This window comes from Narcine bancroftii, chromosome 1, assembly GCF_036971445.1.
Source record: "Narcine bancroftii isolate sNarBan1 chromosome 1, sNarBan1.hap1, whole genome shotgun sequence".
Classification (NCBI taxonomy): domain Eukaryota; kingdom Metazoa; phylum Chordata; class Chondrichthyes; order Torpediniformes; family Narcinidae; genus Narcine; species Narcine bancroftii.
The window spans coordinates 489,141,946-489,166,965 of NC_091469.1; the positions used below are offsets into that span (position 1 = coordinate 489,141,946).

At 42.9% G+C, this 25,020-nt stretch overlaps 1 protein-coding gene across 2 annotated transcripts in view; it reads left to right on the forward strand.

The window, feature by feature from the left end:
* The window catches only part of LOC138751983 (cation channel sperm-associated auxiliary subunit TMEM249-like), a 45,788-nt gene that overhangs the window by 14,946 nt on the left and 5,822 nt on the right, over nucleotides 1–25,020 (forward strand). For both annotated transcript variants that reach the window (XM_069915106.1, XM_069915105.1), the window contains 3 exons: nucleotides 3,940–4,040; nucleotides 18,606–18,798; nucleotides 22,394–22,485. In XM_069915106.1, coding sequence (XP_069771207.1) covers nucleotides 3,940–4,040; nucleotides 18,606–18,798; nucleotides 22,394–22,485 — 386 coding nt within the window. The remainder of the gene's footprint in view (nucleotides 1–3,939; nucleotides 4,041–18,605; nucleotides 18,799–22,393; nucleotides 22,486–25,020) is intronic.

The following is a 25,020-nucleotide window of genomic DNA, read 5'->3' on the forward strand; positions in this document are numbered from 1 at the left end:
TAAAGACAAAACACATACAGACAAAACATTCATACAGACAAAACACATACACAGACAAAGCACATACAGACAAAATACATACAGACAAAACACATACACAGACAAAACATATAGACAAAACACATTCAGACAAAACTGATACAGATAAAACACACATACGGACAAAACACACATACAGACAATGCACACATACAGACAAAACACACATAAAGACAAAACACGCATAAAGACAAAACACACATACAGACAAAACACACATACAGACAATGCACACATACAGACAATGCACATATACAGACAATGCACACATACAGACAATGCACACATACAGACAAAACACATACAGACCAAACACACATACAGACAATACACACATACAGACAAAACACATACAGACAAAACACATACAGACAAAACACATACAGACCAAGCACACATACAGACAATGCACACATACAGACAAAACACACATACAGACAAAACACATACACAGAAAAAACACATATACAACAAAACACATACATACAAAACACACATAAAGACAAAACACATACAGACAAAACATTCATACAGACAAAACACATACACAGACAAAGCACATACAGACAAAATACATACAGACAAAACACATACACAGACAAAACATATAGACAAAACACATTCAGACAAAACTGATACAGATAAAACACACATACGGACAAAACACACATACAGACAATGCACACATACAGACAAAACACACATACAGACAAAACACATACACAGACAAAACATGTACAGACAAAAGACAAACACAGACAAAACATACAGACAAAACACACATACAGACCAAACACATACAGACAAAACACATACAGACCAAACACACATACAGACAATACACACATACAGACAAAACACATACAGACAAAACACATACAGACAAAACACATACAGACCAAGCACACATACAGACAATGCACACATACAGACAAAACACACATACAGACAAAACACATACACAGAAAAAACACATATACAGACAAAACACATACATACAAAACACACATAAAGACAAAACACATACAGACAAAACATTCATACAGACAAAACACATACACAGACAAAGCACATACAGACAAAATACATACAGACAAAACACATACACAGACAAAACATATAGACAAAACACATTCAGACAAAACTGATACAGATAAAACACACATACGGACAAAACACACATACAGACAATGCACACATACAGACAAAACACACATACAGACAAAACACATACACAGACAAAACATGTACAGACAAAAGACAAACACAGACAAAACATACAGACAAAACACACATACAGACCAAACACATATAGACAAAACACATACACATGCAAAACACACATGCAGACCAAACACATACAGACAATACACATACACAGACAAATGATACATATGCACAATACTTATATACAAATATTAAAATAAATAATTCTTAAAGTTAAATAAATAGTTGAGTATGGAGGGTTTGAGTTTCTCATTCATTCAGCATTCTCAATGCCCGTGGAAAGAAGCTGTTCCTCTGCCTGGGAGTTCTGGCTCTGATACTCCTGTATCTCTTCCCCATCGGGAGTAGGGAGAAGATGCTGTGTGCAGGGTGGCAGAGATCTTCACTGATTTTGGGAGCCCTCTATAGAGAATGATGGGAGGGGGAAAGGGACACCCCAGCAATCCTCTCTGCCACTCTTATGATCCTGTGGATTGACGTCCAACCACCATACCACATTGTGATGCAGTCGGCCAGGACACTCTTGATAGAGTTCCTGTAGAAGGTTGATAGGATAAGGTGGCCGGGAGCCTCTCCTGCCTCAGCTTTCTCAGGAAGTGCAGTCACTGTTGCGCTTTCCTGACATGTGAGATGTTTCGTGCCCAGGATAGGTCTCTCCTTTCAATGGACTCCGAGGAACCTGGTGCTCTCCACTCTCTCGACTACAGAGTTGTTGATGTGTAGAGGAGGGTGATTGTTTCCGGTCTTCCTTAAGTCCATGATCATCTCCTTCATCTTGTCATCTATTTTTAATTGAACGCATTCTTTTATAGTTGTTTTCTTTATCATGTAGTATCCTATGGGCTACAGCAAGTAGGAGTTTCAATGCAAAATGCATTGTACAATGTGTATGACAATAACCTCATAAACTTTATAATTATCATTCTTGACTCTCTGCAATCCTATTCCTAAAGTCATAAAACATATGCACAGTACAGGCCCTTTAGCCCATGATGTTGTGTGGGGTAGACTCAATGGGCCGACTAGCCTACTTCTGCTCCTATGTCTTATGGTCTATATAAACCTACTCACCAATCTAACCCTTCCCTCCCTCACACCCAAAACTCTCTATTTTTTCTGCATTTGCATGACTAAGAGTCTTTTAAATGTTCTATTGTTCCAGCCTCCACCACCACCCCCAGAAATCCATCCTAGGGACCCATTAATCTCCGTGTAAATGACATTTCCCCTAAACTTTCCTCCCCTCACCTGTCACCCCAGGAAAAAGCCGCTGGCTGTCCACCTTATCTATGACTCTCACGATCTTGCAGACCTCTATTAGGCCCCTTCTCATCCTTTGCTCCAACCTTGCTTCATAAGAGATATTCTTCAATCCAAGCATCATCCTGGTAAATCTCCTCAGCACCCTTTCCAAATGCTTCCTGTAATGAGGTGACCAGGACCGAACACATTATTCCAAGCGTGTGGTCTAACCAGAGTTTTATAGAGCTGCAACATTGCCTCATGACCTTAATTGCCCAACTCATATAGACACGGGGAGAACGTACAAACTCCTTACAGAGAGCGTGGGAATCGAACCCCGGTCCTGATCGCTGGCGCTGTAACAGCATCGCGCTCACCACTAAGCCAACAGTGCAGCCCTGTTCTTCCATATTGTTAAGAATCTTATCATTAACCACGCACTCTGCCTTCAAGGTCGACCTTCCAAAATCATTGCTTATGGTAGACCTTTTATGTTGATTTTACACGGCAACTCTTGTTAAGAATCGGTGGATGGAATTCAGATCGTGAAGGCACTGGGACTGTAGCTGTGTTGGAGATGATGGAGCAACTCCATCACCCACTCACTGTAGTCCAAATTTAATCATAAGATGCCTGGGGTGATGGAGACCTTTCAGCCCATTGAGTCTATGCCAGGTCTCAGAGCAATTATATCGATCCCGTTCCTTTCATTGTAACCTACTCTATCCTCCTCATTTCCATCATACACCCGCCCCCACCGCCTGATTCTACACCTCACCCACACATTTAACCCATTGTGGAAGGAAACCAAAGTACCCAGTGGGGGGGGGGGGGGGGGGTTGGTAGGAGGACCCACGTGGTAGGAGTAGGACATGCAAATTCCACACAGACAGCATCAGATGTGGGGACCGAAGCTGGATCTCTAGAACACCCTTGCGAATTGGTCTTCTCTGGATTTATTCTTCATGAGATGCTAAGATACAGGAGCAGAAGTGGACCATTCGGCCCCTCGAGTGCACCCCACCATTCTATCATGAGCTGATCCATTCTCCCACTCAGCCCCACTCCCTTGCCTTTCCCCCCCTAACCTTTGATACCCTGACTATCAATCTCTGCCTTAAATGCACCCTATGACCTGGCCCCCACAGCCGCCGTGGTAGCAAATTCCACTGTCTCGTGAAAGAAATTCCTCCGCATCGCTGTTTTAAATGAGTGCCCTTCAACCCTTAAGTTGTGCCCTCTTGTCTTGGACTCCCCTAACGTGGGAAACAACCTTAATGCATCTACTTTGTGGCAAAGTTGTTTCCCATGGTAGGGAAGGACATGTCATGTCTTCATGACATGTGGCTTGTCATCTCTTGTCTGCAGAAGCAATGAGCTGTGTTTCTAACTCTTCTTTCCTTCTTCTTCCCTCCCTGATGCTACAATCAGTCTACGAGCTCAACTACTTGAACAAGAGCTTATGCATCGGGATTATTTTGATAACATCCTCTTTCTTCTTCTTCATAATCTGCTTGTTGTTCTCTGTCCCGGTAAGTTGAAACTCTGCCCTCATCCACTGAAAACACTATGTTGAAACTCTGCCCTCATCCACTGAAAACACGGGGTAGACCTAGGAGCTTGTTCAAAGTTCAGATTTATTGTCAGAGGACATGCATGACCTGACATAAACCCTGAGATTCTTATTTCCTCCAGGCGAGGCAGGAGGTAGCACAAATAAAAACTGTACTCAGTGTACACACGTCAACTGACGGTGCAATATAGAGAGAGAAAAAATCAGAAAAGTGCAAAAGTAAGAATAAACGAGTCCCTGATTGAGTTTGTTGTTGAGGAGTCTGATGGTGGAGGGGGAGCAGCTGTTCCTGAACCTGGTGGTGTGAGTCTTGTGGCACCTGTACCTCTTTCCTGATGGCAGCAGTGAGAACAGAGCGTGTGCTGGGTGGTGCAGATCCTTGATTATCGCTGCTGCTCTCTGATGGCAGCGTTTCACATGGATGCTCTCAATGGTGGGGAGGGTTTTGCCTGTGATGGCCCTGGGCTGTGAGCACTACCTTATACGGGGCTTTACGCTCAGGGGTAATTGATGCCCCCATTACCAGACCATGACGCAGCCGGCCAGCACACTTTCCACCGCAACCTCTGTAGAATTAAAGCGTCTAAACTTTAGTCTTTAATATCTGTGAGATAAACCACTTGAAGTCAATAAGAAGAGAGTGCTGGCCAATCCTTCAAGATAGTTCAGAAGGTTCAGACACTAGGTATCCATAGTGATAACTGAGACGCTGCCTTCAGAGCAGACAACAAGGTATCCCTAGCTATTGCCAGAGCCAAGATGTGTAAGGAATTTAGGGAAGCAAAGTATGAGCATGCCCAATACAATCATAGTCACTTCCTGGACAGCAAGGGCACGTGATGCATGTGAAAAGGCATCCAAGATATCACCGGCCACTGGACTACACCATCTGCCTGCACTGGTGATGTCTCCCTCCCGGACACACTGAACAACTTCTACATGCACTTTGAGGCGATGAATGACGTGGCAGGGAAGACCAGACCTCCTCTAAATGATCAGGTGCTGTGTCTTGCTGTGGCCGATGTGAGAAGAATGTTAGACAAAATCATCCAAAGAAAGCTTCTGGACCAGATAACATTCCCAGCAGAGTGTTCAGGGGATGTGTGGCTCAACTGGCAGATGTTCTCACCAACATCCCTGAGAAGTGCCGTGGTCCCAACATGCTTCAAAGCCACCACCATTGTCCCTGTGCTGAAGAGATCGTCTGTGTCCTGCCTCAGTAACTACCGCCCATCACATTCACGACCAACACCTGCTGCCCCCGTTACTGTACCCCGTGCAGTTCGCATACAGATCCAACCGCTCCATGGATGATGCCATCGCCAACGGCCTCCATCTAGCCCTCACCCACCTGGAAAATAAGGACTCAATTGTTCAAATGCTTATCGACTTCAGCTCAGCATTCAACACAACCATAGCCCAGAACCTGATAAAGAAGTTGAGCCTCCTGGGTCCAAACACTTCCCTCTTCAATTGGATTCTTGACTTCCTGTTGGGGAGACCTCAGGCAGTCCAGATCAAGTTTGTTGATGACACGACCATGGTGGACCTTATCAGTAAGAGTTAGTGTACAGAGATGAGGTGCAGTCCCTAATGAACTGGTGAACAGCCAACAATCTATATCTGACATTAATAAAACAAAATAGATGGTTGTCGACTTCAGGAGGCCTTGGGGAGACCATGCTCCGCTCACCATTGACTGCTCGACCATTGTGGCCATCAAGAGTATCAAGTTCGGAGGGGAGTCACGTGATGGAGTAGTGACCGGTAAGAAAATACCAGCCCTCTCCAGAAAACAAAAAAAGTAAAGAAAAAGCAAAGCCACAGACACACAAACCACAACAAATTAAAAATAAAGGTGTGGAGAAAATGGCACCAAAGAAAGAAAAACCAAAAACAACGGGAAGAAAAGAAGAAGGAAAGACGTCGGAAGAGAAAGGTGAAGGCCTTACCTGTACGAAGAGGCCCGCTGTGGAGAGAGAAGCCCACTCCCTGAAGTCAGTGGAAACCCCGAGCGCAGAACTACAAAGATGGCTCACGGAGCCAAACAGAAGTGCGCAACCGCGCATGCACGACTCCTCGCACATGCGCAATGCACACGACAAAAACAACACCGACGGGAGGGGGGACCAGCTGAGGAATAAATCTCCACAGCTTGAACAGACAAGAATAACACGACAGCAAGACACTCAACAGGAAAACATAGAAAATAACGGGAACAAGAAGGAAGAGAATAAAAATAGGAAATCAGGGAAACAACAGATGACCAACCCAGAGGAAGAAGACCAACACCAAGACACTTCTAATAAAAATAAGAAGACCAAAAATACCCAACAAAATAAAATAAACAACCCAACAAGAAAACCAGAAGAGACAGAGGTAAAAGACACAGATCCTGGAGTGGACTCAGAAGAAGAGAAGGGAGAACATCAAACTCTACACAGAGAGATGGAAGATGAAGGGAAGGGACAGAACATGGATAAAAAATTCTTTAAAGAATATATGGAATCAGTAAAAGAATGGCTGACACAAGAATTCAGTGAAATAAAAAGAATAAAAGGTACAGAAGATAAAGTGAATAGATTAGAGATGGTCATGACAGAAATAGGGAAAAGAGTAGAGAAGGTGGAAGAATGAGAAACAGCCATAGAAATGGAAGTAGAGGACTTAAAAAAGAAATTGGAAGAATCTGATAAAAAAGTTAAAGAAACACAGGAACTGTTAGCTCAGAAGATAGATATAATGGAAAATTATAATAGAAGAAACAATATAAAGATGGTGGGCCTTAAGGAAGATGAAGAAGGCAAAAATATGAAAGAATTTATAAAAGAATGGATCCCCAGGGTCTAGGAAGACCAGAATTACAGGAAGAAATGGAAATAGAAAAGGCACACAGAACATTAGCCCCTAAACTACAACCACAACAAAAACCAAGATCCATTCTAGTAAAATTCCTAAGATATACGACAAAAGAAAATATATTGGAGAAGGCAATGAAGAAAATAAGAGAAGACAAAAAATCACTGGAATACAAAGGTCAAAAAATTTTTTTCTACCCAGACATAAGTTTTGAACTCCTGAAGAAGAGGAAGGAGTTTAATGCAGCAAAATCGACCCTATGGAAAAAAGGTTATAAATTTATTTAAAATATCCAGCGGTGCTTAAAATAGTTATCCCAGGGCAGCAAAGCAGACTGTTCTCGGACCCGGAGAAAGCACGAGAATTTGCAGAACGCCTACAAAACAGACAGAGAGATGAAGAGATGTAACAAGAACAAGAATGACAACAAACTATATATAAAGAAGAAGAATAAAGTATAAGTAAAAACTAAGAAGGGAAAGAAAGGGAAGATGTGGTTGCCCGACAAGGGACAAAGGGCAACTCAGAGAGTGGGGGGACATTTGGGGGTTAAGGGAATTTTAGATGTTGGAATAGTGGAAATATTTTATGTTTTAGAAATGTTGTCTTATAACGTGTTCAAAAAAAGAAAGCAGAAATGGATAAGAAGGGAAGGTGGTGATGAGGAAACGGAAAGGAAAGATAAACAAAGTATGAAGTAGCTGTGTTGAACTATATGACTTTAAATATTAATGGAATACATAACCAAATCGAAAGGAAGAAGCTGTTAAATTTACTGAAGAAAGAAAAAAATTGATATAGCATTCGTGCAAGAAACACATCTAACTGAAGTGGAACACAAGAAATTAAAGAGGGATTGGATAGGGCAAGTAACGGCAGCATCATATAATTCAAAAGCCAGAGGAGTAGCTATATTAATCAATAAAAATGTACCAATCAAAATAGAGGAGGAAATAATAGATCCAGCAGGGAGATATGTAATGATAAAGTGTCAGATATATTCAGAATTTTTGAATTTGCTCAATGTACACGCACCTAATGAAGAGGATCAAAAATTTATGCAAGATATCTTTTTGAAGAATGCAGATACACAGGGGATTATACTAATACGAAGGGATTTTAACCTTAATTTGGACTCAAAGATGGATAAAACTGGAAAAAAGACTAAAAGAAAGAAGAAAGTAACCAAATTTATGATTAAATCGATGCAGGAAATGCAACTTTTGGATATATGGAGGGAACAACACCCAAAGGAAAAGGAATATTCATATTATTCGGGTAGACATAAAACATACTCAAGGATAGACCTGTTCCTGTTATCAGCCAACATTCAAGGGAGAGTTAGGAAAATGGAATATAAAGCTAGATTGTTATCGGATCACTCACCCCTGTTATTGGCAATAGAGCTGGAGGACGTCCCACCAAGAACGTATAGATGGAGATTAAACTCCATGCTACTTAAAAGACAAAATTTTAGAGAATTCATTGAGCGACAAATTAAAATGTAGTTTGAAATAAATACGGAATCAGTGAAAGATAAGTTTATATTATGGGACGCAATGAAAGCCTTCATCAGAGGGCAGATAATAAGTTATGTAACTAAGATGAAGAAGGACTACAATCGGAAAATAGAACAGTTGGAAAGGGAAATAGTAAGTACAGAAAAAGAACTAGCAACAAGGGAAGATACAACAAAAAGAAGAGAATTGGCGGAAACACTACAAACAATTAAGGTGGAGAAGAACATAATGAAGACAAAACAGAGGTATTATGAGCTAGGAGAAAAAATGCACAAAATACTAGCGTGGCAGCTTAAGACAGAACAAACTAAAAGAATGGTATTGGCATTAAGGAAAAAGGACAAACGGAGATCAATGAAAACTTCAGGGAATTCTACGAGCAACTATATCAAACTGAAAACGAAGGGAAAACAGACAAAATAGATGAATTTTTAACTAAAATTGAACTACCAAAATTGCAAACAGAGGAGCAAAATAAATTAATAAAACCATTTGAAATAGAAGAAATACAGGAAATATTTAAAAAACTACCGAACAATAAAACGCTGGGAGAGGATGGACTCCCAATAGAATTCTATAAAACATTTAAAGACTTATTAATTCCTCCTCCTGGAAGTAATGAACCAGATTGAAAAAACACAAAACATGCCAGATTCATGCAAAACAGCAATAATTACAGTAATACCAAAGACGGGGAAAGATCCACTAACACCAATATCTCTACTTAACACAGATTATAAGATAATAACTAAACTATTAGCAAACAGATTGGCCGACTATGTACCAAAAATAGTAAAACTAGATCAAACTGGATTTATTAAAAAAAGATGAACAACGGACAATATCTGTAAGTTCATTAACTTAATCCATGCAGTACAAGGAAACAAGACACCAACAGTGGCGGTTGCTTTAGACGCAGAGAAAGCCTTTGACAGAGTAGAATGGAATTATTTATTCAAAGTACTATAGATATTCAACCTACCAGAGAAATATATTAATTGGATTAAAGCATTATATAAGGGACCATTGGCGAAGGTGACAGTAAATGGATATAATATCAAACCAATTTAAATTAAGTAGGTCAACTTGGTAAGGATGTCCACTATCTCCCTCACTGTTCGCGTTAGCAATAGAACCACTGGCAGAACTGATAAGAACAGAAAATAAAATAAGATGGATAAAAATAAAAGAGAAGGAATATAAAATCAGTCTATTTGCAGATGATGTCATAGTATACTTAACAGAACCAGAAATATCAATAAAAGAATTACATAAGAAAGCAGAAATGGATAAGAAGGGAAGGTGGTGATGAGGAGTATTGGGGTACAAGATCAACGTAAATAAAAGTGAAGCAATGCCAATGAATAATGCGGATTTCACAAAGTTTAAGAAAGAATCACCATTTAGATGGCAAACACAAGCAATTCGATACCTAGGTATACAACTAGATAATAATCTCGGCCATCTATACAAACTAAATTATCAGACATTAATGAAAAAATTACAAGACGACTTAGTGCACTGGAAAGATTTACCACTAACACTGATAGGAAGGGTAAACTGTATTAAAATGAACATCTTCCCAAGGATACAATACCTATTTCAATCATTACCAATTCACCTAACAGAGAAATTCTTCAAGTAGTTAAAGAAAATAATAAGGAAATTCTTATGGAAAGGGGGGAAACCGAGGATAGCACTAGATAAATTAACAGAATGGTACAAACAAGGGGGCTTACAGCTAGCAAACTTTAAGAATTATTATAGAGCAACACAATTAATCAGATTTTTATCAAACAAGGGAAAAACCAGATTGGACCAGATTAGAGCTAGATAAAATAGGGAAGAAGGTACCTGAACATATACTATATAAGTGGGATAAAAAGTTGGTGGAACATAGGAATTCACCAGTATTGCACCATCTGCTCAACATTTGGAAGAAGATTCACGTAGAAAGAAATAAAATAAATGATCAACTACCAACATTAATATTGACACAAAATCAACTAATCCTTTTCACAATAGATTACCTTTCCTTCAGAGAATGGGAGAGAAAAGGGATCAAAAGAATAGAAAATTGTTTTTCATAAAATAAATTATTATCTTTTGAACAAATGAAGGACAAATATAGTATAACTCACGATACAAAGTTTGCATACCACTAACTGAAAACCTACTTGAAAGACAAATTGGGAAACAGTCTGAGGTTACCAGAAGGAAGCAATTTTGAATATGTGATTACAGGCACAATGATAATTTAAAAAATTATAACAAACATGTACATCAAACTGTAAGAAAAGGAGAACGAGGAAACCTAAACAAAAATGGGAACAAGATCTAAACATAAAGATAAAGAATGAAACATGGGAAAAGCTATGGTCCGGAACTATGAGAAATACAATAAACACGAGGTTAAGAATGAAGCAATATAATTGGTTACACAGGCTATACATCATGCCCCAAAAGTTAAATAAATGGGACCCAACAGTATCAGATAGATGTTTTCACTGTAAGAAGGAAACGGGAACAACAGTACATGCAATTTGGGCATGTGAGAAAGTGGAAAAGTTTTGGGAAGATCTAAACCAGGTATTAAATAAAATCACAAAAAGCAACATACCAAAAAATCCAGAGATCTTTCTTCTAAGTAACATAAGAAGTAAAGAATTAGGCCTCAAACTGGATGAAGCACAAAAAAGATTTATTACGATAGCCTTAGCTGTAGCAAAAAAATGTATAATGTCAACCTGGAAATCAGAAGATAGCTGAGAATACAGCAATGGTACATGGAAATGAATAAATGTATTCCATTAGAAAAAATAACATAATTTAACAAATAACATCACAGTATTCGAACAAATATGGGAACCGTACATGGAACACAATAGAGAAATCCTACCATGGACCTCCACCACCTAAAATGACAGAAGGAGAAGACAATGAAATGAACTGACCCAGTATGTAAAAGTAGAAGACACACATTTCTTGTTTATTTTTATTATGTGACGACGTTGTTTAATGGGTTTAATGTATCATATAGATTGAACATTGAATGAATGGGGGGGGGGGGTGAGGGAGGGAGGGAAGGGAGGGGGAAAAGGGGAGAAAATGACATTGTATATTCAAGAGAAAAATGTCTGTATATATTTTGGTCAGTATGGTTCATAGTGTGAAAATTTTTAAAAAATAATTAAAAAAAAGAGTTTCAAGTTCCCTGGAGTGCACTTGGTGGAGAATCTTACCTGGTCCCATAACACCTGCTCCGTAGCCAAGAAAGCCCAGCAGTGCCTCTACTTCCTGCGAAGGCTGAGGAAAGTTAATCTCCCACCCTCCATCCTCACATCATGCTACAGAGGATGTATCGAGAGCATCCTGTGCAAATGCATCACCACCTGGTTTGGTAGCTATACCATCTTAGACTGCAAGACCCTGCAGAGGGTAATGACATCAGCAGAAAAGATCACTGGAGGCTCTCTTCCTACTATGAAGGACATCTAAACACTCAATGCAGGCAAAAGGCAATAGGAAGGACTCCTCACAGCCCTCACATAAACGGTTCTCCCTTCTGCCATCCGGTAGGAAGTACCATAGCACTTGGGCCCTTACATCCAGATTGGGCAACAGTTTTTTCCCCCCAAGCCATCAGGCTCCTGAATTCCCAGAACATATGTGGATAGGGGACCATGAACTCTTATATATATCCTGATATTTTAACTTCTATTTTAACATATCTATATGAATCTGCTTCGTGGTCCTGGAGAAACACTATCTTGTCTTTATCATGTGAGCGTGGTATGAACGATAAATAAAGGGGACTTGATTTAACTTGAGAGGTTGTGAATTGGATTCAAAATTGGTTGTAAGGGAAAAGTCAGAGAGTAGTAGTGAATGATTGCTTCTCAGACTGGAGGTCAGGGATCGGTGCTAGGACCATTGTTGTTGGTCATCTATATCAATGATCTGGATGATAATGTGGTAAATTGGATCAGCAAGTTTTCTGATGACACTAAGATTGGAGATGTTGTGGACAGTGAGGAAGGTTTTCAAAGTTTGTAGAGGGATCTGGACCAACTGGAAAAATGGGCCAGAATATGGCAGATAAAGTTTAATGCAAACAAGTATGAGGTGTTGCATTTTGGAAGGGCAAACCAAGGTAGGACGTACACAGTAAATGGTAGGGCACTGAGAAGTGCGGAGGAGCAAAGAAATCTAGGGATACAGATATATAATTTTCTGCAAGTGGTGTCACAGGTGGACAGGGTTTTAAAGAGAGCTTTTGGCACCTTGGCCTTCATAAATCAAAGTATTGAGTCCAAGATGTTATGCTGAGGTTGTATAAGACATTGGTGAGAACTCCAAGAGGTAGAGTCCAAGAGCCGTCAAACATTCCTCAAATTCTGATCCCTTCATTCCAGGAATCATTCTTGTAAATTTTCTCTGAACGCTCTCCAATGCCCAGCTGTAGAGCTCATCGAAAGAACCAAAGACTTGTTGATCCAAACCAAGGCTTTTATTAGCAAAAGACAGGAGCTCTTCACAGGTGGCCGACCAGTCCGGAATGATCCGACCTGGCTAGGGACACAACCCTTTAAGGCCCAGACAGTAGGCGTGGCTTAGCTCTCAGCCAATCGCTGTAAGCACAGTCTAGATATTGTAACTATATACACTATTATACATTGGTGATAGATCTGTACTATCACACCAGCACACCCAAAAAATGTGCCCCATATTCAAGTGAGGCCTCAATATAGCCTTATGAAGTCTCAACATCACATCCCTGCTCTTATATCCTATTCCCTCATGATATGAATGCAAACTTGGCATTTGCCAACTCAACCTGGAGGTTAACCTTTAGGTTATCCCAAGTCCCATTGCACCTCTGAATTTTGAATTTTCTCCCCATCCACGTAGTTAGCACAATGTCTGTAGGACTTTGGCCTGTGACTAGTGGTGGGCCTCAGGGATCGGTGCTGGAACCATTGTTGTTTGTCATCTATATCAATGATTTGGATGATAATGTGGTAAATTGGATCACCAAGTTTGCGGATGACACTAAGATTGGAGGTGTTGTGGACAGTGAGGAAGGTTTTCAAAGCTTGCAGAGGGATCTGGACCAGCTGGAAACATGGGCAGAAAAATGGCTGATGGAATTTAATGCAGACAAGTGTGAGGTGTTGCATTTTAGGAGTATGAACCAAGAAAAGACATACACGGAAAATGGTAGGGAACTGTGGAGTGCTGCAGAACTAGGGAGCTGAGAATACAGACACATAATTCCTTGAAAGTGGCTTCACAAGTAGATAGGGTCATGAAGTGAGCCTTTGGCATATTGGCCTCATAAATCAAATGATTAAGTACAGGAGTTGGGATGCTATGGTAAAGTTGTATTAGAACCTTAGAACCATAGAACATAGATCGTGTTTAGCCGATCTTATGGTGTTTTTTGAGGAGGTTGCCAGGAGAGTTGGCGAAGAAAGGCTGTGGATGTCATCTACTTGGACTTCCTTTGACAAGGAACCACAAGGGAAGTTAATCAGGAAGGTTCAGATGCTCAGTATTCGTGGTGAAGTAGTGAACTGGACTTGACGATGGCTGGACAGGAGAAGCCGGAGAGTAGCGGTGGATGGTTGCCTCTCAGACTGGAGGCCTGTGACTATGGTGGGCCTCAGGGATCAGTGCTAGGACCATTGTTGTTTGTCGTCTATATCAATGATCTGGATGATAATGTAGTAAATTGGATCAGCAAGTTTGCAGATGACACTAAGATTGGAGGCCTTGTGGACAGCGAGGAAGGTTTTCAAAGTTTGCAGAGGGATCTGGACCAGCTGGAAACATAGGCAGAAAAATGGCAGACAGAATTTAATGCAGATAAGTGTGAGGTGTTGGATTTTGGAAGGACAAACCAAGAAAAGACATACATGGTAAATGAGTAGTGCGGTAGAACAGAGGGACCTAGGATTACAGATACGTAATTCCTTGAAAGCAACATCATAAGTGGATAGGGTTGTAAAGAGAGATTTTGGCATATTGGCCTTCACAAATCAAGGTATTGAATACAGGAAATGGGATGTTGTGATAATGTTGTATAAGATATTGGTGAGGCCAAATTTGGGGTATTGTGTGCAGTTATGGTCACTGAACTATGGTGGATGTTTAAAGGAAATATTAAGATGGCACAATTAGCGAGCTGCGTGCTGTTACGTCATAGACCAGCAACAATAGAAATTCAGAAGACAATGTTATTTTTAAAACAACACTTTTATTAGTAATAATTAATAATATAATATCTTACTTAAATCTAAACTTAACCCCAACTATGCACAAGTGTGAGTGTGTGAGTGTGTGTGTGTGTGTGTGTGTGTGTGTGTGTGTGTGTGTGTGTGTTTGTGTGGATTACCCAGACCATTACAGCTTAGGCACAATTCTGGAAAGTCAATTCAAAATTCAGTCTTACAAATCCTATGTTGAAACCCAAAACTTTTAAACTGATGTTCAGAAGAAATTAGGAAGTAGGTGAGACACTGCTCAAAACTCATGAATCCTGGCTGAGTTGCTTCCAGAGAAATGTTATTTCATATGAATGATTGTCACAACTCCCCCCTTCCTTGCTTAAGGGAAACAAAATGTGTGACTTCTACAATGCTTCCAAGACCCAGGTGAGGGTCAAACAAAATGACCATCAGAATGATCACAATCTAATGAAGCAATTCTTTTGCTTCTTTTACCACAATAGCTGCAGGTAGCAAATCGAGCCAGGCACTTCTGTCTGGGGTGCCAGCTCTGATCACAGAAGTAGTATTTTTCAGGAGTTCGCCCTTTTCTTTCCTTCGGGGTTCCAGCTCTCCTGGATGTCTCCTTTTCAGTTTCTAGCATTTCACTGGAATGCATGGCACTTCCAAAATCAAGGCTCATGGGATTGGGGGCAAAGTATTGATGTGGATTGAGAACTGGCTGGCAGGTAGAAGACAGAGAGTTGGGATAAGTGGATCGTTTTCTGAGTGGCAGGCGGTGACCAGTGGGGTACCACAGGGATCTGTACTGGGAGCCCAGCTGTTCACAATTTACATTAATGATCTGGATGAGGAGATTGGATGTAATATCTCCAAATTTGCAGATGACACTAAGCTAGGAGGGGTTGTGTGCACGGAAGAGGGGGTCAGGAAGCTCCAGTGTGATTTGGATAAATTGAGGGACTGGGCAGATCCATGGCAAATGCACTACAATGTGGATCAATGTGAGGTTATCCACTTTGGTAATACAAACCAGAGGGCAGATTACTATTTGAATGGCAATAGATTAAGAGATGGGGAAGTGCAGAGAGACCTAGGGGTACTTGTACATCAGTCTCTGAAGGCGAGCATGCAGGTACAGCAGGCGGTTAAAAAGGCAAATGGTATGTTGGCCTTCATATCAAGAGGGCTTGAGTCTAGGAACAAGGATACCTTACTGCAGCTGTACAGGGTCTTGGTGAGACCCCACCTGAAGTATTGTGTGCAGTTTTGGTCACCTTATCTAAGGAAGGATGTTCTTGCAATGGAGGGAGTGCAGAGGCGATTCACCAGGCTGAGACCTGGAATGGCAGGAATGACTGATGAGGAAAGATTGCACAAATTGGGATTGTACTCGCTGGAGTTTAGAAGATTGAGAGGGGATCTCATAGAGACCTATAAAATTCTGGCAGGACTGGACAGAATGGATGCAGATGGGATGTTTCCAAGGATGGGAAAATCCGAACCCGGGGCCATGGTTTGAGGATAATAGGCAAACCATTTAGGACCGAGATGAGGAGGAATTTCTTTACCCAGAGGGTGGTGAATCTGTGGAATTCATTGCCACAGAGGGCAGTAGAGGCAGGTTCATTAAATCTATTTAAGAGGGAATTAGATCTATTTCTTCAGTATAAGGGTATTAAAGGTTACGGAGAGAAGGCGGGGACAGGGTACTGAACTTTAAGATCAGCCATGATCTCGTTGAATGGCGGAGCAGGCTCGAAGGGTCGAATGACCTACTCCTGCTCCTATCTTCTATGTTTCTATGTTTCTCAGTGTTTTGGCTAGAGTGACTGCCCGGTCGTAGGTTAAGGGCTCCATCTCCAGCAGCCTCTGTCGGATGTAACTGGAGTAAATCCCATTGACAAAAGCATCCAGCTTCAAGGCATTGTGGTGTCGTTGCACATTGACTGCCCTGACATCACATTCATTTGCCAGCGAGTCGAGGGCAGCATCACTTTCCCCGGGTTTCTGGCGTCTAGTCAGCAACTGGTGCACAGTAAGCTGTCAGACATTTCCGGGCTAGAACCAGAGTGGTAGCTCCTTGCGTTACGGTGAAAGGGACCTCACCCAGCAGAGAGTTCAGGTGGCCCCACTGTATCGCCTCATCAACCACTTTGTTTTGAGCCGTGTAGTAATTGAAACAAGCAATCCAGTGGGTTGAAAATTTCTCTGGCCCTTGGGGCAGACTGGTCAATTATCAGCCGCTCTGGCTTGAGGGCTGCATCCATTTCTGCTCATAAAATTGAAGTGCCAGTTGATGAAGTAGACAAAGACGATGTGGTCAAACAATAATCATGGCTTTTATTAGCAGAAACTCATGGTACAATAATGAAAGACAATAGGTGCATCTACAGTTATACCCCAAGGGGAGTGTCCTTAACAGTAGAGATAATGCACAGCCAATGTTAGTACAGCAAGGCTCGCCAGAGGGGAGACAGGCAGTTTGGCAGACATTCACCACAGTGGGTCAATGAAAAATGACCATTACAATGGTTACAGTAGATCACTATTTTCCCCTGACAAGGAGAAAGAGCAGAAGTATCCATTTCACACAAAATCACTTAATTTCTCTCTCTTACAGATCACTGGTTACTTATTAATCAATATTGCTTCTTCAAGTGTCTCAATCACATGACTTGCTTGATCGATACTAAAATCTGCTTCTGTTTCAATTTCCCAAAAACATCACTCATAAGCATATGACTTCTTTCCCCACAGATGTCTTTTACTTGGGCAAACAATCCATTGTTCTGGTTCTTAATTGGGAGCATTAACTCTGTATATGGTTTTGAGTCAGGTCGCTTAAAGGTGCCAGGTTGCTTGGAAGTGTTATGAACTTTGTGAGTATTTTGCACCCTGTTCCAACCCCCAAAGTAACACTCACTAAAAAAATAATAGAAGTTTGCAATCATGTGAATCCCACTCTGTCCGTCTGTTCTCCCCATGTCTGGTGGCCACCCCCAAAAACGCAGGTTAATTTGGGTGTAATTAGGTGCACGAGTTCAAATGGCTGGAATCGACTTCTACCATGCTGTAAATAAAATCTAAACATTTAAAATTTTAAATTAAATATTCAAATTTGACATCTTCGCTCAGAGGGTGGTGAGAGTGTGGAACGCGAGGCCAGTAGAGGTGGTGGATACAGGTCTGATTTTGACATTTAGGAGATGATTGGATGGATGGGAGGGGTATGTCTGGGTGCAGGTCAATAGAAACAGGCAGAAAACTACTTTGGCACAGGCCAGATGGGCTGAAGAGCCTGCTTCTGTGCTGTAATGTTCCACGGTTATTTGATCCTATGGAATGGCTTCCCCCAGAGAGAAGCAGAAGAGGCTGCCTCATAGAAGACACACATTTCTGAACAATTGTGGAATTGTGGGTTATGGGGAATAGGTGGGTAAGTGGAGCTGAGTTCACGGCCAGATCTGCCATGATCTCATTAAAGGGCAGAGCAGGCTTGCCGGGACGGATGGCAGACCTCTGGTCCTGCTTCCTATCAAGTTCAAGTTTATTATCATCTGATTGCTCAAATACAACCCGATAAAACAATGTTCTCCGGTCCTCGGTGCAAAACACAGCCAGATATAACACACCCACACACACACACACACACACACACACACACACACACACACACACACACACACACACACACACACACACACACACAAAGGCAGGATAAATATACATTCTGTATCTAATAAATCAATGGTTAGAAAGATAGACAGTTAGACAGATGGAGAAATAGACAGACACATAGATAATAGACACAGACAGAGATAGATTGTTAGAGATAAACAGATGGAGATGGATAGATAGATAGATAGATAGATAGATAGATGCAAATAAATTAATAGATCTATGTGTTTCCAGGGCATTTCACATTTGGCTGGGTTCTTTGTATTTGTCTTCCTCGTGGGAGTTTGGCTCATCCTCACCAACATAGGTCGGCGAAGCATCATCATCGACTTAATTGAGAACAAGTACGAGTTCTACAACTATCGCTACCTGATGCACAAGGGGCCTCTCGAGGAGATCTACATCCGGCTAAAGAGTCAGAAGACCAGTGAGTGAAGTAAGGTCTCCCTCTCCCCCTCCCTGCCCTGACCATAGACTCGCTGGTCAAAGAGACCACCCATTGAAACCATGCTAGCTCTTTATGACCACAAATCTCCATATTGGAGCAGAAGTAGGCCATTCAGCCCATCAAGTCTGTTTGCTATTCCATCCATTTTCCTATTCGACCCCACTGCCCTGGCTTCTCCCTGAAATCTTTGATACCCTGACTATTAAGGTACCTAACAATCTCTCTCTTAAATACACCCAATGATCTGGCCTCCACAGCTCCTCATGGTAGCAAAATCCAAAGGTTCACCCCTCTCCGGGTAAAGAAATTCCTCTGCATCTCTGTTTTAAATAACTTCAATCCCAAAGTTGTGCCAATTGTTCTAGATTCCCCTACCATGGGAAAAAACTTGGTCACATCTGTCCAGGAACTTCACTCTCTTGCTGTAGTCCTGCCGACCGGTTACTCTTGTCTCGGCGTGTTTTAGGAGGTTAAACTGGGGCAGTGCTTACAGACCCTGGGTGTGTTGCAAATCAGAGATACTCAGGGGTCCAGGTGCCTAATTCCTTGAAGATGATGACTCAGCCGGTGCGGTGAAGGAGGCACTTGGCACATCTTGCCTCCATTAATTGGGCCATTTGAGTATAGAGCACTGGAGTGGGGTATCCCTGAACTATTGCATTCAGTTCTCATCTCCTTGCTAGAGTAAGAATATACTGTGGTAACACCCGAAAGTCTGCAGCTGCTGTGATTGTAGTGAAAGCATAGAATCCGCTGGAGAAACTCAATAAGTCTCGCCGTGATCGTCAGAGGTAAAGATATGTGTGATGCTCTGTGGTTTCAGTCAGCAGACACAAGATTCGAAAAGACTGAACAACAGGCTTTATTCTTCTTAAAGTTTTCTGCTGTAGTTAGCTGCAACTCCGTGCGACTGACCTCAAGGGGCCGGATGTGGCTTATATCCCGGCAGATGATTGGCAGCCGACTGGGTGGGGCTTGATCCATTCAGGTCGGCTGATTGACAGCCGGCCAGGTGTGGTCCGTCCTCTGGTGATCTTTCTGCAGGTACACAGGTAGGCTAGTGGTGTACCAATGCTTCGGGCCTGAGCCGTTCTTCAAGGTGCAAGTGATAAAGCAGGCAGGCATCCGAATTAAAAGGCTGGGGTAGAAAGGAAGAGGGAGCAGGGGGAAGAGCACGGACCAAAGGTGACAATTGGTCATGGATAGGAGGACAGGAGAGGAAAGGTGAGAATTAATTGGGGAGGGGGGAAGGGGTGTTTGTCTCTGAATGCAGAGCTGCAGAAGAGATGGAAAATGGAGAGAGAGAGAGAGAGAGAGAGAGAGACAGACAGACAGACAGAGAGAGACAGAGAGAGAGAGAGAGAGAGAGAGAGGGTGAGGGGCTAACAGAAACCAGAGAAGTCGATGTTAAGGCCATCCGGTTGGAGGGGGCCCAGACGGAAGGTGAGGTGTGGTTCCTCCAATTTTCCGGGTGGTCTCAGGTCAGCAGTGGACAGACATGTGGGCAAGGGAATTGAAATGGGTGGCCACTAGGAGATCCACGCTATTGCAGCGGACAGAGTCGAGGTATTCATAAAGTGACCTCCCAGTCTCTCTGATGTAGATCACCGGACGCAGTAGATGACCCCTGCAGATTTACAAATGAAGTGCTGCAAATGAAGTGTTGGGGGCCCCAAATGGTGGTGAGGGAGAAAGTGTGGGCACGAGTAGAGCATCTCCTACGGTCAGAAGGTAAAGGGAGTGATTGATGGGAAGGGAGAAGTTGGCGAGGGAGTCATAGAGGGGGCAGTCCCTGCGGAAGGCGGAGAGGGGAGGAGGGGGAAATATGTGTCTGGTGACGGGTTCGCATTATAGGTGGTGGAATTGGGGCAGGAGGATGTGTTGGAGATGGAAGCTGGTGGGGTGAAAGGTGAGGACAAGAGGAATCCTGTCCTTATTGTGTGTTTGGGTGGAGGGGGCCAGGGCAGATGTGGGTGGGGGCCAAGTTGATGGTGGTAGAGGGAAAGCCACGTTGCTTGAAGAAGGAGGACATCTTAGATGATCTGGCATAGAAGACCTTGTCCTGGGAGCTGATGTGATAGAGATGGAGGAATTGAGAGAAGGGACTGGAATCTTTACAGGGGCCAGGGTGTGAAGATACTGGCTTTGGAAGTGGTACACCAGGTTGATTCGGGGTTAGCCTTTGAGTTGCTTGGGACTGTACTCTCTGGGATTCAGAAGGATGAGGGGGAATCCTATGGAAATGTATAATCATTTCCACTGGTGGGTGAGATTAGAACTAGGGGACATGGCCTCAAGATTTGGGGGAGTAGATTTAAGTTGGAGATAAAGAGAAACCACTTTTGCTGGACAACAGTGAATCGGTCGAGACGTTCAGGAGATGGCAGAAACTGGAATCTACAGCTAAACACACTCCTGGAGTGAAACACGAAATCTGCAGATACTCTGATTGTAGAAATGCTGGAGGAACTCGGCCAGTCTCACTGCGTCCACAGGAGGCAGGGGAAGAGATCCAGGAGGATCAGAGCCAACACCACCAGGCTGAGGATCAGCTTCTTCCCACAGGCAGTGAGAATGCTGAACGACCAAAGGAACTGCTCACACTGACCCTCCGAGACTCTCATTTGAACAAAGCAATGTTTATAATTTATTTATAGATTTAATACTTGTCTAGCACATGTATTATTTGTCTCAATGTGTGTTACGTCTGGGTGTATGTCTGTGTGTTTTACACCAAGGACCATAGGATGCTGTTTCGTCAGGTTGTACTTGTACAATCAGATGACAGTAAACTTGACTTAACTGAAACCAAAATCGGAGCTCTCGTAAATGACAAAGGTTCCAACATGAAACATCAACTATTCCTTTGGACTCACATCCAGAGTTTGACTGCAGCTTTGGCCTCCTTTCCCAATGGAGATATTTCCCACAACGATGCCCATGAGTAGACACAGGGTGCGTGGGATGGACCAATGGGGTTGGGTGAAGGCAACCATTGGGGTAGAGTGTAGATTCAGGGTGGATGGGTGAAGGCAACCATTGGGGATGGGTGTAGGGACAGTGAGGGAGGGTGAGAGGAACCAATGGGTTAAGGTGTAAGGACAGTGTGAGCGAAGGCAACCAATAGAGTAGGGTGTTAGGACAGCATGGGAAATCAATCAATGAGGTAGGATGCAGGGATAGTAGGTGATGGGGACCAATGAGGTAGGTTGTAGGGAGAATGTGGGTGATGGGGACCAATGGAGTAGGGTGTAGGGATAGTGAGTGATGGAGTCCAATGGGGTAGGTTGTAGGGAGAGTGTGGGTGATGGGGACCAATGGTGTAGGTTGTAGAGAGAGTGTGTGTGTGATGGGGACCAATGGAGTAGGGTGTATTGACAGTGTTGGTGAAGGGACATTTTGGCAAGGATAGATCCCACAACAGGAGAGAGCACCCAGCATGTTTGGGAATGGAATGCAGGGTGGGCTGGAATGTGTGCCCCAGAAGAAAGGCCGACTGGTCTTTCTTCATTCTGTAGTGCAGCAACTTGGCTTGTGAACAGAACGCTGATCCATGCATGTCATCTTCTGCCAGGTCAGGGAGTTCTCTACTACAAACTGATCCTGAACGGCCCTCACATCGAAGTATTGAACCTGACTGGAATCAAGCTGTCCCGGAACCAAGAGGTAAACTCTGTGCTGTAGGGGGTTGAATAAAGGAAGGGGATAAGTCAGCCTACAGGAGGGAGATTCAAAACTTAGCTGAATGATGCACCAACAACAACCTTGCACTCAATGTCACCAAAACTAAGGAGCTGATTGTTGACTTCAGGAAGGGAAAGCCAGAGGTGCACGATCCAGTGATCATTGGGGGATCAGAGGTGGAGTGGGTGAGAAAATTAAAATTCTTGGCAGTCACTATCTCGGAGGATCTTTTCCTGGATCCAACACACCAATGGCATCGTGAAGAAAGCACATCAGCACCTCTGCTTCCTCAGGAGTGTGACACCAGACACCCTGGAAATTTTCTACAAACATGTGGTGGAAAGTGTGCTGACCAGCTGCATCACAGTCTGGTGCGGGGACACCAATACCCCTGAGCGTAAAGTCCTGCAAAAGGTAGTGGACATAGCCCAGGATGTCACAGGCAAAACCCTCCCCACTACTGAGTACATCTACAGGGAACTTTGCTATCAGAGAGCAGCAGCAATCGTCAAAGGCTCTCACCACCCAGCACACACTCTGTTCTTGCTGCTACCATCAGGAAAGAGGTATCGGTGCCCCAAGACTCGCACCACCAGGTTCAGGAACAGCTGATCCCCCTCCACCATCAGACTCCTCAACAATAAACTCAATCACACTAATTTAAGGACCTTTACTTGTACACTTTATTGATTCTCTTTTTGTTCTCTCTGTATTGCACAGTCAGTTTGTTTACATTCATTATCTGTTTACAGTTCTTTGTTTACACTGTGTACAGTTTATTTTTTGCACTACCAATTAGTGGTAATTCTGCCGCGCCTGCAGGAAAAAGGAATCTCAGGGTTGTATGTGATGTATGTATGTACTTTGACAATAAATCAGAAATCTGCTCTTAGAAATATAGAAACATAGTTCCAAGTTCACATTTAAGGTCAGGTGTCGCAAGGTAAAGTAAGAACATTTATTTTGCAAGCAGATCGACATCTCATAGATTGTAAATCAAGTAAGACAGTGCAGAGTTACAGAGAGATGTCAGTTAGTACGGAGCAAAGGACCACAGAACTGTTCGTTCAGGAGTCTGATAACAGCAGGAAGGAAACTGTCCTTGAATCTGGGGGAACCTGATCTCACACTCATGAATCTTCTTCGTGACAGGAAGGGGGTGAAGAGGGCGAGGTCAGGGTGGGGTGAGCCTTTTGATGTGTTGGCTGCTCTTTCAAGTCAATGGGGGTTGAGGGAAGGGTGGTATGTGTGATGGGTTCAGTGGAAGGAAGGGGAGGGTGTGTGTGCTGGAGAGGAGGGGGCAGTGTGATGATCTGAGTCACATTCACAATCCTATTCATTTCCTTGTGGTCTTGGGCAGAGCAGTTCCTGTCCCGCGCAGTGACCCGCCCCGACAGGATGTTTTAAGTGGTGCACCTGCAGATGTTGTTGAGAGATGGTGGTGACAGGACAAATTCAGGAAACTAACTGAATCTTAGAACCATTGAACATAGAACGTGTTTAGCCGATCTTATGGAGTTTTTTGAGGAGGTTGCCAGGAGAGTTGACGAAGAAAGGCTGTGGATGTCATCTACATGGACTTCCTTTGACAAGGAATCACAAGGGAAGTTAGTCAGGAAGGTTCAGATGCTCAGTATTCATGGTGAAGAGGTGAACTGGATTTGACAATGGCTTGATGGGAGAAGCTGGAGAGTAGTGGAGGACGGTTGCTTCTCAGACTGGAGGCCTGTGACTAGTGGTGGGCCTCAGGGATCGGTGCTGGGACCATTGTTGTTTGTTATCTATAGCAATGATCTGGATGATAATGTGGTAAATTGGATCAGCAGGTTTGCAGATGACACTAAGACTGGAGACGTTGTGGATGGTGAAGAAGGTTTTCAAAGTTTGCAGAGGGATCTGGACCAGCTGGAAACATGGGCCGAAAAATGGCCGATGGAATTTAATGCAGACAAGTGTGAGGTATTGGATTTTGGAAGGACAAACCAAGAAAAGACGTACACGGTGAATGAGAAGTATGGTAGAACAGAGGGACCTAGGATTACAGATACGTAATTCCTTGAAAGCAACATTATAAGTGGATAGGGTTGTAAAGAGAGCTTTAGGCATATTGGCCTTCACAAATCAAAGTATTGAATACAGGAGATGGGATGTTATGATAACGTTGTATAAGACATTGGTGAGGCCAAATTTGGAGTATTGTGTGCAGTTTTGGTCACCAAACTACAAGGATGGGAACGATATGGAGGGCTATGGATTGGATGTAGGTCAGTGAGACTAGGCAAAAAAAAAATGGTTCAGCACAGACTAGAAGGGCTGAATGGGCCTTTTTCTGTGCTGTATCATTCAATAGTTGCCCATTCAGAGCCAGCTCTTCAGCGCTTGACGTCCTGCTTTGCGGAAACTGCCAAAATGTTTGGCCTGGAAGTCAGCCTGAAGAAAACTGAGGTCCTCCATCAGCCAGCTCCCCACCATGACTACCAGCCCCCCCACATCTCCATCGGGCACACAAAACTCAAA